The sequence below is a fragment of the Protopterus annectens genome, chromosome 6.part0 (genome assembly GCF_019279795.1).
Source record: "Protopterus annectens isolate FY-2018-M chromosome 6.part0, PAN1.0, whole genome shotgun sequence".
Lineage (NCBI taxonomy): Eukaryota > Metazoa > Chordata > Ceratodontiformes > Protopteridae > Protopterus > Protopterus annectens.
Genome location: NC_056737.1, coordinates 1940733396 through 1940749991, shown reverse-complemented (window position 1 = coordinate 1940749991; position 16596 = coordinate 1940733396). Strand labels below are relative to the sequence as shown.

General features: G+C 40.4%; 1 protein-coding gene across 3 annotated transcripts in view; it reads left to right on the top strand.

The window, feature by feature from the left end:
* The window catches only part of DNAJC10 (DnaJ heat shock protein family (Hsp40) member C10), a 646899-nt gene that overhangs the window by 286371 nt on the left and 343932 nt on the right, over positions 1–16596 (top strand). For all 3 annotated transcript variants that reach the window (XM_044075252.1, XM_044075253.1, XM_044075251.1), the window contains one exon: positions 8480–8581. In XM_044075252.1, coding sequence (XP_043931187.1) covers positions 8480–8581 — 102 coding nt within the window. The remainder of the gene's footprint in view (positions 1–8479; positions 8582–16596) is intronic.

Here is a 16596-nt window from a genome sequence, read left to right as displayed (position 1 = left end):
CTCTTCACCAGTTACTTCCTATGCTAGGCAAAGATGCCTGGTTGGCAGCTCTAGATTTAAAAGTGGCTTACGTGCATATCCCAATCAGGGAGTCTTGCAGAAGATACCTCCGCTTCAAAGCAGGCTTCTTGCATTACCAGTTCTCTGCACTGCCCTTTGGCTTATCTACTGCGCCCAGGGTCTTTACAAAGTGCCTGGCTCCAGTAATTGCATTTTGCAGGCAAAGAAATATTCAAATATATCCCTACCTGGATGATTGTCTATTTTCAGGCAGAAAACAAGGACACTCTTCTAAACCATGTGGCATTTGTAAAAAGGGTCCTAACTTGTCTAGGGTACACTATAAACGAAAAGAAATCACAACTGGTACTCTCACAAAAAAAAATTACATTCCTGGGTGCAAGCTTGAATACAACTGCCCAGATGGCTTTCCTTACGCCAGAGAAGCAAATTCATTTGGTGACTTACTTCAAACAGGTGGCCACAAAAACCCTGCTTTCTGCAAGGCAAATACTGCAATCCTTGGGGTTCATGGCCTCTTGCATTCTTCTAATTCCATATGCAAGACTGCATATGAGGAAACTTCAGTGGTACTTAAAAAGTCTATGGAGTCAGCACTGTCTGTCACAGTCTGGAAACAATGATTCCTATCATACCTTGCCTGCAACTAGAGTTCTTATGGTGGGCAGAGGCCTGCCACCAAAACAAGGGACTGCCATTCACGCCACTCCCTGCCGCCCAAACCCTAACTACAGATGCATCAGACTATGCTTGGGGGGGCACATCTGGCAGGGAAGTGCATTCAGGTCAAATGGAGCCCAAATCAAATGCACCCTCATATCAATCAAAAATAAATGCTAGCTGTACAGAATGCTCTGACAGCCTTCAAGGACTACTTTCTTCCAGGACAATTAATGATAAAGACAGACAACACCACAGTTATGTGGTACATAAACAAGCAGGGGGGTACACACTCCTACCCCCTTTGCAGACTAGCCATGGCATTGTGGAACACGGCCTTGGCCTATCAGATACAACTATAAGCTCAATTCCTGCCAGGAAAGCCAAATACTCTGGCAGACGAACTAAGTAAAAATATCATGGACCCACACGAATGGAAACTGGAACCACGGATTTTCAACATGTTGACACGCAAATGGGGGAGCCCAGACATAGATCTCTTTGCCTCACCCCAGAACTATCAGTTGGACAAATTTTGCACAAGAACTCATCACAAAAAAGCCTGGAAAGTGGATGCTCTATCCTTCAGCTGGAAAAACCTATCAGTCTATGCCTTTCTACCTCTGCGTCTGCTCTCCAAAGTTCTACTAAAAGTCAAACAGGACAAACCAAAAATGATTTTGATTGCTCCAGACTGGCCTCGCCACCACTGGTACCCACTCCTGTGCAATGTGTCACACCTTCCACCGTGGCACCTGCCTCAGATACCTTACTCACTGTCTCAGCAGAACAACCAAATTCTACACACGCAGCTCCAAACTTTGAATCTTGCAGCATGACTAATCACCTAAATTCACCCTTAGCATCCCTCAGCAAACCTGTGATGGATGTCATTTTGGAGGCGAGAAGGCCTAGTACTAGAAAATCTTATGCTGACAATTGGAAAAGATTCTGTGCCTGGAATCAGTCTTAAGGTATAAGCACAGCAGTGCTCAACATTCCTCAGATTTTACAATACTTAACTGAGATGCTTCACAAGAGCCTCCTTTTTCTTCCATAAAAATTCATGCCTCAGCCATTTCAGCTCATTACAACACAGAACCTCCCCTCTTCTCTCATCCTTTGCTGAAACAGTATCTCAGAGGGGCCAAATACTTAAGACCACCCAGGAGAGCTCCAACCCCTGCCTGGAATCTCAATTTTGTATTGGAAAAGCTCCCTCTTCCTCCGAGCCAGATGCAACTGCAGGCTTAAAATTTCTCTCCTGGAAAACAGCTTTCCTTTTAGCAGTCACCTCAGCTAGAAGGATTTCCGAATTACAGGCTCTTATGGCAGCGGAGCCTTTCATCATTTTTCATGCAGACAGGGTATCTCTCAGGACCAATCCATCCTTCATGCTTAAGGTGGTATCCAGTGTGGCTCTCAATCAGACCATTCATTTGCCAACCTTCTTTCCCAATTCACAGAACAAGGGGAAGCGGATTCTGCATTCATTGGATGTACACAGACAACTTAGATTTTACTTAAGCAGAAAAAAATCTCAAAGAAAATATGAACAACTGCTGGTGGCATTTGCTGCAGGGGCAGAGGGAAAGGCTATTTCAAAGCAAACCATTTCCAAATGGATAAGCCATTGTATTTGTTTCTGCTTTATTCACCATGGAAAAGCTATTCCCCAGGGGATCAGATCCCATTCCACCAGGGCTGCATCTACTTCTGCAGCCTTTCTCAGAGGTGTTCCTACCAGGGAAATTCTAGAAGCTGCTACCTGGAGCTCAGTTCATACGTTCACCAAACATTACCATTTACCACTTTTCTCTAAATCCAGAGCTGGCTTTGCCACTGCTGTCCTGCAGGGCCTTATAGCTGGTCCTAATGCTGTATAATTCCATCCACCCAACTATTGCTTTGGGAATCTACACAAATGTGATGACTGCAACAGTGAAACACGAAGAACATAGTACAGCTGTGTACACTTACCATAAATGTAGATGTTCGAGTATATTCACTGTTGCAGTCCTGGTTACCCTCCCTCCAGCCCTCTTTTTTTTCTTTGGCTTTACCAGTACTTTCTTTCACTATGCTTAAAAGCCCTTCTGGTGTATTTGCTTTTGGGATTGGAGGTATATTTTTTGTGTTTTTTAATTGTATTTGCTCCCCATTTGGGGGCACCTGACATCTGGGGCAAGAAAAAACTGATGTAATGGCGTCAGCTGCATGTTTTATACCCCTGACAACCTGACGTCACAGAAGAAGGGATAGCAAATGATGCAGGACCCAATACTTTGTTAATCAGGCCGACTGAGGGCAACCTGCCAGCAGATTACCTAAATGTAATGACTGCAACAGTAAATACACTCAAACATCTACATTTATGGTAAGTGTACACAACTGTACTTTTCTTCTGGTGTTTTGTTACAGCATTCCATACAGTGTTTTGTTGAGACACATCAGTCAGTTGGGGGAGAAAGATTAACATCAATGATTATAATTCTAGCTGTAATATTAAAAAAAACTGAATGCAACACAAACCATCACAGTCCAAGTAACAACTGTTGATCACAGGCTAATATTTTGCACACACAACACTGAAACTAGAGTTGTTAAAAATAACTGTGCTACATTTTCAGGCCTAACATTCAAACATTACTTAAAATGGGTTTACTATCAAAATCTTGCACCTGCAACATGCGAATGTTCATATTTCAGATCCGAAATGTCAGAAATCAAATCTACTAACATAAACATAACCGAATGGGGTATTTCAGGAAAGTCAAAACTGGAGACACGAACACAAACTTGGAAACGCAAAAGTCTTCTCAACTGATCAGAAATCCACTTTATTGTAACACAAAAGTACTGAAAACTGAATAAGATTAAGCGCTTTTCATTTAACACTGTGGCTACATTATCGAGATCCATGGAACTAGTGTTTTGGGCCTTGTAGAAAGCACTCACAGACTACTCTGAAGTGATCTGAGGTGGTGGTGTGTGTGGGCTAATATGTCAAGGAAAGTTAGGAGAAGGTAGCACAGTAAGGTCTGAGGTGCATTTATCCACTGATATGTTGACAGTGTCCTCTGGGGGTGAATATGTATTGTTGTTAGTTATTAGCTCAGTGTATTGCTGGGCATTACTTATTTCTGACATAGAAGGCTTTGTTGTTAGCATAGGTGGCAGATTTTAAGATCCTTCTTGCTTTTGGTGGCTTTGATTAAGACTGAGTTCTTTATCTCTGAGCTCTCCACTAGACGATTACCTATTATGTTTGCTTTTATGGGCTATAAATTCCATCCTCTTATTTCATATTTTGTTTATACTGGGGTTTATTCCTGAACTTGGCATTGTATTTGTGTCTTATGGGATCAATACCGTAAGGTATGCTTTGAAGTGGGCATAGAAATTGTCTGCAAAAGTGGCAGCATATGAGATGCAGTCAGTGGAGGTGAGAAAGGTGCTTAAAGTGTATCAGGTCATCATAAGTTTACCTTAGAATAGACTTAAGACAGGAGGGTTTTGTAATAAATCAGATTTCTTCCTCAGTAGTGAATGTTACTGAATGGTGGGCATGTTTGACCAGTGGTAAGTAACAGTAGGTGTTGACATATGAGGATATGTTGATAAGAACTAGATCCAATATCCAGTTTCTTATCTTAGACAGAGCTCTGATGACCTGATCTTTAGATACATGGGGCTGGGGAGCTGCTGAAGGTATGGTTTGTGATACATTTTGTGGGGAGAAATATTCACCAAACCTGTCCACTAGTAGGTTAGCAATTTCTGCAGGATCAGTGTGTGTGATATAATTTGTCACTAGTTCAACACACATCTGGGTGCAACCTTTTAGGCAACGGATGTAGCTGAAGAAAGCTTTATAGTTATCCTTGTGTTTACTAAATTTTTCTCACTTTCTCAAAGTTGCCCTTAGAGGATTTTATAAGTTGTCTTATTTGTTTATTTAGGCTTAGGAGGGTACTTTTCCAGTGCTAGACCTCTATTTGTTATTCTTAGACAACACCTTCTTACGCTATAAGAAGATACACGATAAAGGGGAGAAATATTCACCAAACCTGTCCACTAGAAGGTTAACAATTTCTGCAGGATCAGTGTGTGTGATATAATTTGTCACTAGTTTAGCACACATCTGGATGCAACCTTTTAGGCAATGGATGTAGCTGAAGAAAGCTTTATAGTTATCCTTGTGTTTACTAAATTTTTCTCAAAGTTGCCCTTAGAGGATTTTATAAGTTGTCTTATTTGTTTATTTAGGCTTAGGAGAGTACTTTTCCAGTGCCGGACCTCCATTTGTTATTCTTAGACAACATCTTCTTACGCTTGTTGTATAGTTTATTTATGCGAGATGTTCACCAGTGTGGCTTGTTTTTTTTCTTGAGACTCTTACTGTGGCCCTACCCAGCACAGCTAAGTCTATATATTTGTATAAGTGTTGGTACAGGGCATCAGAGTGTACTTCAGTATAGTTGCCATGACCATCTGTGGGGACTGAGGCTTGGAAATCATTTATGCAAACCCCTAGGAGGGTATAGCTCTCTTTGGTGAAGTGTTTTAATCTGAATTCATCCTGATTAGTTCTGGAGTTATTGCTACTTCAAAAGTGACTGACTTATGATCAGATTTTACTAATGAGGATCCTACACTTATGGTAGTGCAGTGGTCTCTCATTTTGGTGAGAACCAGGTCAAGTATATTTGAGCCCCTTGTAGGATTGTGTACAATTTGTTCCACGGCAGTTGAATTTACTAAAGTCAAGGAATTTTTGTGCAAGTAAGCTGGGGGCTTTTATAGGTTTCCCAGTTGATGGTAGGATAGTTAAAATCCCCCATGACAAGAGTGTTAGGTTGTATTTTGATGGACTCAAGTAAAGCCAAATAAACCGCATGAGCATCTTGATTCATGGAGGGGGACCTGTAACTAGCAATGATTGAAGGGGGGGCTTACCCACGGTAATTTGAACTTGGAGTAGCTCCATAGAGTTGTCTTATCTAACTAGTCTGGAAGAGTATTTGTCTTTAATGTAGATAAATACTCTACTACCTTTTGTTCTCACACTTTGGTTTTGTTTTGGTCGTTTCTGTCGTACATCTAATCTAAGCTCTGAAAGTCTCTAGAGAAACCTTTGCCTTTTGGTTGCTGCAGTCTTCTACTAGTCACTAATTCTTCTTGTCGTTGTGTGCTTAATTTTCTAGCTTGGTTATTTTTCCATCTGTCTTTTTTCTTTCCACCACACTACCTTTGTCAGCTTTACTCTCACTGCCACCTTAAACCATTCTTATGTCAAACCCATATGCTTATTCTCTTTATTTCTTTACTCCTGGTTAGGACCTCAGTCATTCCTTTACTTCATATTTCTTTTTGCTAATATCCATTTCAATTCCCCCATTGCTTCCATTTCACCCAAATCCCGTGTGCAAGGTTTGATAAATGTCTTTATTCAGTCTTAACTTACAAGTCTGCTATCCCTCATATTCAAAAACCTGCCTTGCTTGATTCAAACCCCCCATTTCTTGAAAATGTGTAGTCCTTATTTGATGAGTACCTTTCCCTCCAGGTGTGCTTCCAGTCTGGTATGAGGAGGTCCATCCTTATCAACATTAGAAATTACTAACCCTCCCCTTTAACCCACACTACTCTGAAAAACAGCTTCCCCTCCAGATCTCTCTTGCACCATATTGAAGCAGAAAAAAATCCCCAGGCTACTTTCAAAAATGTACATATGTCATGTGAAAAAGCAATGGTTTGTTAATGCTACTTTAGTCGTGGTCATTTTACATTGTCTCCTGATTCTGATCAATGTCCTGGTCAAATTGTTCTATTTTTGCCATTTTTTCTTGACTTTTTTTACTGCTGTTAAAAAGAGAGCAAGGCTAATGCCGTGGCAGAATTCATATATAAGATATTCATTTTGCATTTTTTAGCTTAGTTGAAGAGCGTTTTTCTGTTGTGATGTTTGTAAAGCATTTCCACCTTTTGCTATTAGAAATAGAATAAATTACATTTTTGAAAGGAGCAGAAGTCTGACCCATTGCTGTAGCAGCATTTATCTTGAGTGCTACCTTGGAGTTGACTGGATTGACTTCTGGGGCTTAGTTCAGGGTTGTAAAGGTTGATTCTTCCAGAATTAAGGACAGCAACACAAAGAGGAAACACAAGCCTGATGTGGTTAGGGCAGCCTCTCTAGGTACTCCACCTAAAGAATCAAGGGCTGAAGAAAAGTGGACTTCCAGTCATTCTTTTGCTGGTGTGTCTAAATTATGGGTCAAGATATTGATGGATATGTCATTTATAAAATGCCGAAGGACAGAAAGTATGATTTATCTGAGGTGTAAAACATATTTAGACTAAAGGCCATCATCAGCAACTTCTTTTAGATTCTGTTTGATGTCTACAGATTTAACTGTTAAAAGTTGATGTTGAATTTTTAAAGGTCCAGCAAAAGCCTGTTCACCCTCTCGTACCGGTGTGTTTTGAGGCACTTTGTGCCTACAGTTTCATCAGAATCTTTTGGTTTTCCTTGCAGGTCACCAATGTGGCACAAGATCCGAGGCACAGCCTATGTCAGCTCTGATTTTAACATGGCTAACAAAAAAAAATCTGGACAGGACTAATCTTTCAGAATGGGCACCAGCCCAGAGGCAGGAGCATTCAGCAGCTGAACAGGTACTGAGGGGACTCCTTTTGGGAGGACAGCATTCTAATCCCTGAGACCTTGCCCATCTGTCTCATCTTTGAAGCATTTGGGAGGATTGCCTATTCCCCCACTTTTGGGCATGGATGGTCACCTTGCAAGATAAGTGAATCTGAGCAGTGATATACAGAGACTATGCAATTCTCTTCCACACACCTACCCAGGTCCACTTTCTGCCCTAGCCAGACATTCCACCCAGCATGAAAAGTGTGACTCTTTTTTTCTTTATTAACTTTAACCATCAATAAATTACACCCATACCTTAAAGAAACCTTTCAGATTGCCACAATGCTCTCTGTAAGCAGAAAACATGCTCTTTGGGCCTCTGAAGTGCCTATCTACACATGAAAATTACAAAGAAATCCAGGTTTGTACACTTTTGGGTAAGAGCAGACACCATAATGTATAGCCTTTTCCATTTAGTCTCACTTTGACCAAGTGCTTACCAAATGTTCATCCATAGTTACAGTGAATCAAAGGCTGCAAGGAGTGAAGATATTTCTCTACTTGGACAAGTGGCTCCTAACTGTTGCAATATGTAACAGGTTCATTTCTGTACAGGAGACTCTTCCATGAGTTGTGGAGAACCCTACAAAATAGCAGTTAGAACCCTCTGAAAAGCTGACCTTCGTAAGATTACACAGATCCCGTCTTTCTTCAGACTGGATCCTTCCACTGCAGTTAATGGTATCTCTGATCATTCAGACTTAAGACAGTCACATCACTTGTGCATGTAGTAATACTAGGTCTAATAGCGGCAACAATATAACCAGGGCTCTTCTTTTGAATGAAAGGAGTTCATTCGGGGGAAGCTTACAGACTGAGATTCCATTAAGATATTGAGTCCGTAGTATGTGTTATGTAATTAACCTTTTATTTTTGCTGGGGTTTTTTTATTTCCATCAAAACCATTCTGCGCTCACCTTTTATTATTTTGTATTTTAGTGCATGTAATTTTAAAAATGCCAACATATTTTTTTAAAATTGCTACTCGAGGTTTACATTAAGATAGAATTAAAATTTGAACAATTAAATTACATTTTGCGATGTCTGTGAGACTAACTTTAATTTTTCATTTTTTTATTCTTGTAGTACAATATTCGGGCCTATCCAACAACACTGGTATTCAATCAGTCCAGTGTCCTTGAATATGAGGGGCATCACTCTGCAGAACAGATTCTGGAATTTATTCAGGTATGTGCATTAATTTCCTTCGGAGCACGACTTCCACTGTTTTATAAAATACAAAAGCAATTCTAAAGTACTTCTCAGATAATATTGTGGTGGAGATTTGCAGTGTAATTAGTCTATCATTTTAAGGCACTCCTTGCAAAAGATTAAATAAAAATGGACAATTCTGGCTCTGGGCTGTGTTTTTTTATGTTCTTCAGTTATCTTGTTAGTCCTTCTGGGAGAAAACTTAATCTGCTGTGTTTTGTCATTTGTACAGCCCATTTAAATGGACAGCCCTTAGTTTGTCCTAGGAAGTCATCTTTAATTTATATTATACCCAAATTTTTTTTGTTGACTTTTTTTACACCTCTGTTAATGTTGGACAATGGGTATTGAGGAACACAGTGTGACAATCACTTTTTTTTTTGTCATGATCCTGGGTCACCCTACTAATGACTGTATCTCTTACCTGAGCCTTGCTAGTCAGTGAGCGTGTGAGAGCAAACACTGTAGGGTATGGAAAGCAAGTTGTTCTGACAACGCCGCCACCTCTTAAACCTTTCCTTCACCTCTCCATAATAGTAACATAGGAACAAGTACAGGGGTTACAAGGACTGATACAAAAAAAGCTGTTTCTTAGAAGCCAGAGAATCACCTCCTGTGAAGGTCCATAATAATTAAATTAATTAATCAATAAAATTGCTGAGCATGCTGCTGGTCTGATACCTAATTTATTTAGCCATGACCCCGGCCAAAAGCAGAATAGTACAGAGTAGTCTTACTGGTCACAAAGCTAGAAACGCATAACAAAGAAACCGAGGTAAGTTGTACTCTATTAGTGCTTATATTTGGTTTGCATCAAACTAGATAGTCATGAAATATCTTGCAGCACTGTAACGTATGGAAAAACATTACAAAAATGGGAGCATGTAATTAAATAGAACATGGCCATTGCATACTTAGTCATTAGACTGTGCATATGAAAAAACAAAAATATAACGATGGCAGACTAATGGAACTTGCGTGTGAAATAAATACTAGTGAAACCCAGTTATTTTGAAATAACACCAGGCTTTTATTTAAGAAGTAGTTTCCATAAATGCATTCTTAGTGTTACAGGAAGCAAGATGAAACAAGCTCTCAGGCTAGAAATAGGAAGCAAAGCACATATAAACGACAGATTAAACACAGTTTAATATAATCTAAGCAGAATTATGTACAGTGGGATGTCTAGCCGTTATTAGCAAATTCATGTTCAGAGGTTCTTGTTATGCGTTCCCTGTCTGTTGCCAGGCAGATGGAGTTGTCCTGTATCTGTTCTTCTCATTTCAGTCTGTCTCTTTAAATAGAATGTTCATTTCATGTGCTTGTCACCCAGTATGGTCCTAGAAGCAGTCCTTACTCATCATTATTGTACAGTACGTGCTGTTGCATTCACAGAGGTCTGGTGTTAGCCTGTCTCAGTCTAACTACTAAATGCAGCGTAGAAAAATACTTCTATAAGTGCATTTTAAAGAGAGAGAAATGCGCATTATTTCGGTATATAACTTCCTCCTCAGATATGTATTTGTACTAAAAGGTGTAAGTATAGAAGTAAAGAGTAGCTGTAATTAACCCTGTCTGTCATTTGCCGTTTCACAAAATAAAATAAAAATGCATTGGTCTTAAAAAGTCTTATCTGTTGCTGTTCCTTAACTACAAAATATTAAATATTTTTTGAAGCATTTAAATGTCAAATATCTGTCATGTGATACATGACCAACGTGTGAGCATCTACTTATACTCTTGCGTAGATGGAGGTCTGGTGCACAGACAGGGGCTGTAGTTTGTCAGCTGCTCACATCCAGAGAGAGGTAAACAAGCTGGATGATTCCAAGAACTGTTACACCCGTCTCTGTTAAGTAAGAATTCATGAATCTTGTTGGGTCAGATTCACTTGGAGATCAACATGTTTGTCGTATAAGAGAATGCCAGGTCGTTCCCTGTTCTACCATGTGCAATAGGCAAGAGGCAAGAGGAAGCTGACAGTGGAGGCAGTCTGTGTTAAATAGCAAATGAGGTTAATGTATGCCATCCCACCATTCTCTTTGATTCTATACCTGCCTGCAAAATTGAAAAAAGAAAACCAACTCTCATCCTGTTTTTAGTACTCCAGTGCCCTGGAAAGGTGTGGTTTCTCACTGTCAAGTCCCTGGCAGCACATAAAATCTTATTATGGGGTCAGAGAAGTTATTCATCCGAGGGTTGAGTTGTCAGGGTGTGACTTGCATACTACCATTGCTCCCTCCAGATATCCCAGCAAAGGTTTCAGAAGTGACTGAAGACAGTAGAAAACCTTCCAGTTAGCAGACCTGTTTTGGGAAAATATTCTCCATTTTATGGAAAGGTATTCTTTCACCACAGTCAGCAGCTATGTTACATAGTTGCTGTACTTGGGTTTCACTTACTTCACAGCTGTGGTGCATGTACCAACTTTTTCTGCCTATGATAAAGTTGGAGTCAGGGTAGGACTTTGGGCAAGTGCTTGCTAGTGAAACAGCTGTTCTTTGTGTTTCACTGTTGCAGTCATTACATTTGGGTAAGCTGCTGGCAGGTTGCCCTCAGTCGGCCTGATTAACAAAGTCTTGGGCCCTTCGTCGGTTGCTGTCCCTTCTTCCATGACGTCAGGTCATCAGGGGTATAAAACATGCAGCCGACGCCATTACATCAGTTTTTCTTGCCGTGCGGTGCCCGAAGCAGAAGCAGTTCGCAAGTGCCGGTCAGACGACCCCTGAAATTTTCATTTTATAGTTTCAGAACCGAACTCTTCAACTAAAAGCTAAGTATCCCGTTGGGGAAACTTTTTTTTGCTCCTTACCGATGTCAGTAAAAATTAATAATTGCATTACTTGTGGGAAGCAAATACATCATAAGGATTTTCATTTGTACTGCATTCCTTGCCTAGGCCCTGATCATAACGTACCTTGCTGTCGGTTTTGTGCTAGATTTAATCAACGCACTATTAAACATTGGTATATTTTTGCTTCTAAGTATTTTGGCTCACGATTTAACTATCCAGAAATGACGTCGGGCAGCAGTCCGACTACCGGAATACCTAAAAAACGCAAAGAAAAAGACAGAGACAGACCGTCGAGGTCCAAAACTAACGACGCTTCTCCTAAGCCAGTCGCTAGTTCGCCGGTACTCAGTGAGGCATTTTCGCAGCCCCTGATACCCGCTACTTTTGATTCGCAGGCCTCTACTGAGACCCATTCGGAGTCCGGTATGCCGCGAGATGCTTTAAGTATTGAACCCGCAGATGTCTCTACCTTAGATGGGTCCAGAGCCGCTGTGCAGGCACCAGTTTCTGAGGGTGTTTTCAGGCCTAAAGATTTGTATATTAAACCAACACCATCTTCAAAACTAAGGCCAAACTCCACTTCTTTGTCTAAAGAAAATGACGCTTGGGCCACGTGTGCAGGCCCCTATGCCTAAAAAACAAATAATCAAAATGGCTGAAGATTTAATTACCTTGATCAGAGGTAGCCAACCCCCTCTTGCTAAGAGGCCTAGGCAAGACACTGACTATGAATCTTCAGATCACAATTCTATTTCTTCTGATTCTTCTACTGAACAGGATTTATCTATACCTACTTATGAGGACTCTGATGCAGAAGATTCCATCCCTTCTGCTTTTCCCCCTGAGAATTTCTCTTTTGGAGAAACTTTACATACCTTAAGGGAACATTTCCACTGGGAAGGTCAGGATTTCTCTGAATCTAAAGAGACTTGCGGATTTTCTTCTTCCTCAGCATAGGCCTTTGGCTGTACCTCCTCTTCTAGACATTGTTGATGATGTTTTTTCAGAATCTAGTATGACTCCTGATTCTCTGCCTCCGGCTCCTAGTAAGCCGGACAGATACTACAGGGTTCCTGACTCCCACAAATTCCTTTTCAAAAACCCTACTGCTGATCCTGAAACCATTTCTCAGGGTCCCAAGGGCGTTAAGGCCTCAACTGCTAAAAATCCTAGCCCTTCTGATAGAGATTCCAGGACGCTGGATAGATGAGGTAAGAAGGTTTACACGTCTGCAACCTTGGCAATCAGGGCTTTAAACTGTCAATTTCATATGCTTAAATATCAACAGCATATCATGGGACTACTTAAACAGAAAATGATGTTAATCTCTGACTGTGTGGAAAATAAAGATTTGCAGGATTTCTTACATTCAGCTGAACAAGTTGGAAAACATACTTTGTAATGTGGTTTTGATTTGGAGGCCTCTTGCAGGGCTGCTGTTACTGGATCTGTGCTAAGAAGACATGCTTGGCTCAAAGAGCAAACTCTGCCTGATCATGTTAAAGCATAATTGTTGGATGCTCATTTACAACAGGACCGTCTCTTTGGTAATAAGGCTGAAGAAGTGTTAAAAAAGATGGAAGATGAAGCTAAATCTATGCGAACTGTGAAAGATTTCTTAAAAGTGCAGCCTCCAAGATTTAGTAGGCACTGGCCTACTAAGAACTGGTCCTTTCCAGTTCCCTCGATAGCCGCTCAGGTCAAATCCAGACATTCCAAAGGCTCCAGGTTTCAGTCACAAGGAACTTTTAGAACAAAACAATGGGGTGCCTCCACCTCCAAATCTGGAAACAACAAGGCACCTCCCTATGGTAAACAGTCTCAATGACTTTCCTCTGCAATCACCAAGCACTTACTTTTAGCCGCCCCCTTGGGGGAAAACTGGCACTTCATGCACGAAACTGGCAACTTATTATCCAGGGCAAATGGGTACATAAACAAGCAGGGGGGTACACATTCCTACCCCCTTTGCAGACTAGCCATGGCATTGTGGAACACAGCCTTGACTTATCAAATACAACTACAAGCTCAATTCCTGCCAGGAAAGCTAAATACTCTGGCAGACAAATTAAGCAGAAATCTTATGGACCCACACGAATGGAAACTGGAACCACAAGTTTTCGATATGTTGACACGCAAGTGGGGGAGCCCAGACATAGATCTTTTTGCCTCACCCCAGAACTATCAGTTGGACAAATTCTGCACAAGAATTCATCACAAAAAAGCTTGGAAAGTGGATGCTCTATCATTCAGCTGGAAAAACCTATCAGTCTGTGCTTTTCCCCGTCTGCCTCTGCTCTCCAAAGTCCTACTAAAACTCAGACAGGACAAACCAAAAATTATTCTGATTGCTCCAGACTAGCCTCGCCAGTACTGGTATCCACTCCTGCGCAGTGTGTCACACCTTCCTCCGTGGCACCTGCCTCAGACACCTTACCTACTGTCTCAGCAGAACTACCAAATTCTGCACACTCGGCTCCAAACTTTGAATCTTGCAGCGTGGCTAATCAACTAATTTCACCCTTGACATTTCTCAGCAAACCTCTGATGGATGTCATTTTGGAGGCTAGAAGGCCTAGTACTAGAAAATCTTATGCTGACAAATGGAAAAGATTCTGTGCCTGGAACCCATCACAAGGAATAAGCACAGCAATGCCCAATATTCCTCAGATTCTGCAATACTTAACTGAGATGCTTCACAAGGGCCTATCTTTTTCTTCCATAAAAATCCATGCCTCTGCCATTTCAGCTCATTACAACACAGAACCTCTCCTCTTCTCATCCTCTGCTAAAGCAGTATCTCAGAGGGGTCAAAAATTTAAGACCTCCCGGGAGAGCACCAACTCCTGCGTGGGACCTCAATTTCGCTTTGGAAAAAACTCACTCTCCCTCCTTTTGAGCCAGCTGCTACTGCGAACCTAAAATTTATCTCTTGGAAAACAGCTTTCCTTTTAGCAGTCACTTCAGCTAGAAGGATTTCAGAATTACAGGCTCTTATGGCTGTGGAACCTTTCATTATTTTTCATCCGGACAGGGATGCTCTCAGGACCAATCCATCTTTTATGCCTAAGGTGGTATCCAGTGTAGCTTTTAATCAGACCATTCATCTGCCAACTTTATTTCCCAAACCACAGAACAAGGGTGAGCGGATTTTGCATTTATTGGATGGACACAGACAACTTAAATTCTACTTAAACAGGACAAAATCTTTAGGAAAATCTGAACAACTATTGGTGGCATTTGCTGCAGGGGCAGAGGGAAAGGCTATTTCAAAGCAGACGGTTTCCAAATGGATAAGCCATTGTATTCATTTGTGCTATATGCACCATGGTAAACCTGTCCCCAAGGGGATCAGATCTCATTCCACCAGGGCTGCATCTACTTCTGCAGCCTTTTTCAGAGGGGATGTTCTTCATGTTTCACTGTTGCAGTCATTACATTTGGGTAATCTGTTGGCAGGTTGCCCTCAGTTGGCCTGAATAACAAAGTCTTGGGTCCTGCATCAGTTGCTGTCTCCTTTTCCATGATGTCAGGTCGTCAGGGGTATAAAACATACAGCCGACACCATTTTATTCTTTCTTGCCAAGCGGTGCCCAAAGCAGAAGCAGTTTGCAAGTGCCGGTCGGCTGACTCATGAAATTTTCACATTCGAGTTTCAGAACCGACGTCTTCAAACTAAAGCTAAGTACCCCATTGGGGAAACTTTTTCTTGCTCCTTACCGATGTCAGTAAAAGTTAATAATTGCATTACTTGTGGGAAGCAAGTACCTCATAAGTATTTTCATTTGTACTGTATTCCTTGACTAGGAACAGATCATAATGTGCCTTACTGTCGGTTTTGTGCTAGATTTAACCAACGCACTATTAAGCGTCAGTATATCTTTGCTTCTGAGTATTTTGGATCAAGATTTAATTATTCTGAAATGTCGTCTGTTAGCAATCCAACTACCGGAGTTCACAAAAAGTGCAAAGAAAAAGACCAGAGACAGACCGTTGAGGTCCAAAACCGACGACGAAGCTTCTCCTAAGCCAGTCGCCAGTTCAACGGTACACAGTGAGGCGCTTTCTCAGCCCCTGATACCTGCTACTTTTGAGTTTCAGGCCTCTACTGAGACCCATTCAGAGTCCGGTATGCCGCGAGATTCTCAGAGTATTGAACCCGTGGATGTCTCTCCCTTGGATGGGTCCGGAGCTGCTGAGCAGGCACCGGCTTCTGAGGGTGTTTTCAGGCCTCAACATTTTTATATTAAAACAATGCCAGCCTCAAAAACAAGATCAAAAACTTCTATGTCTAAAAAACTGATGCATGAGCCATGTGCTCAGGCCCCTATGCCTAAAAAACAGATGATCAAAATGGCTGAGGACTTAATTCAGTTGATCAGGGGGTCCCAACCCCCCCCCCCCATATACACACATATATATATATATATATATATATATATATATATACATACATATATATATATATATATATATATATATACATACATATATATATATATATATATATATATATATATATATATATACATACATATATATATATATATATATATATATATATATATATATATACATATATATATATATATATATATATATATATATATATATATACATACATACATATATATATATATATATATATATATATATATATATATATATATATATATATATATATATATATATATATATACACATACATACATACATATATATATATATATATATATATATATATATATACACACATACATATATATATATATATATATAGAATAAACACCCAACCCTGAGCTACAAATGTAAAAACAATAGAACTAGCAGCAACTTGTATTGGTTGTATAAATGCAGCTGTAAAACAACCAAATGGAGCACGTCAAACCATCAGCATGTGTATAAATAAAGTCTGGTGCGTTGATATATCAGAGCCGTAGCCTCAAAACAATAAATGCTGTTCCAGTGGTTGTAATAATTAGTTACTTCCTTGCAGCACACTGTCCCTTTCCAGTCAATGCAAAATTTTAGAATCAATTTTGTAAACTGAAAAAACAGACCATGCGGTTCAGTATAAAGCTTAACCAACGCTCTAATAGTTCTCACAGAAACTGTAAGTAACATGAAAAAACCATGCGGTTCAGTAACAAGCTTAACCAACGCTCTAATGGTTCTCAGAAAAAAACTTTTTCCCGTT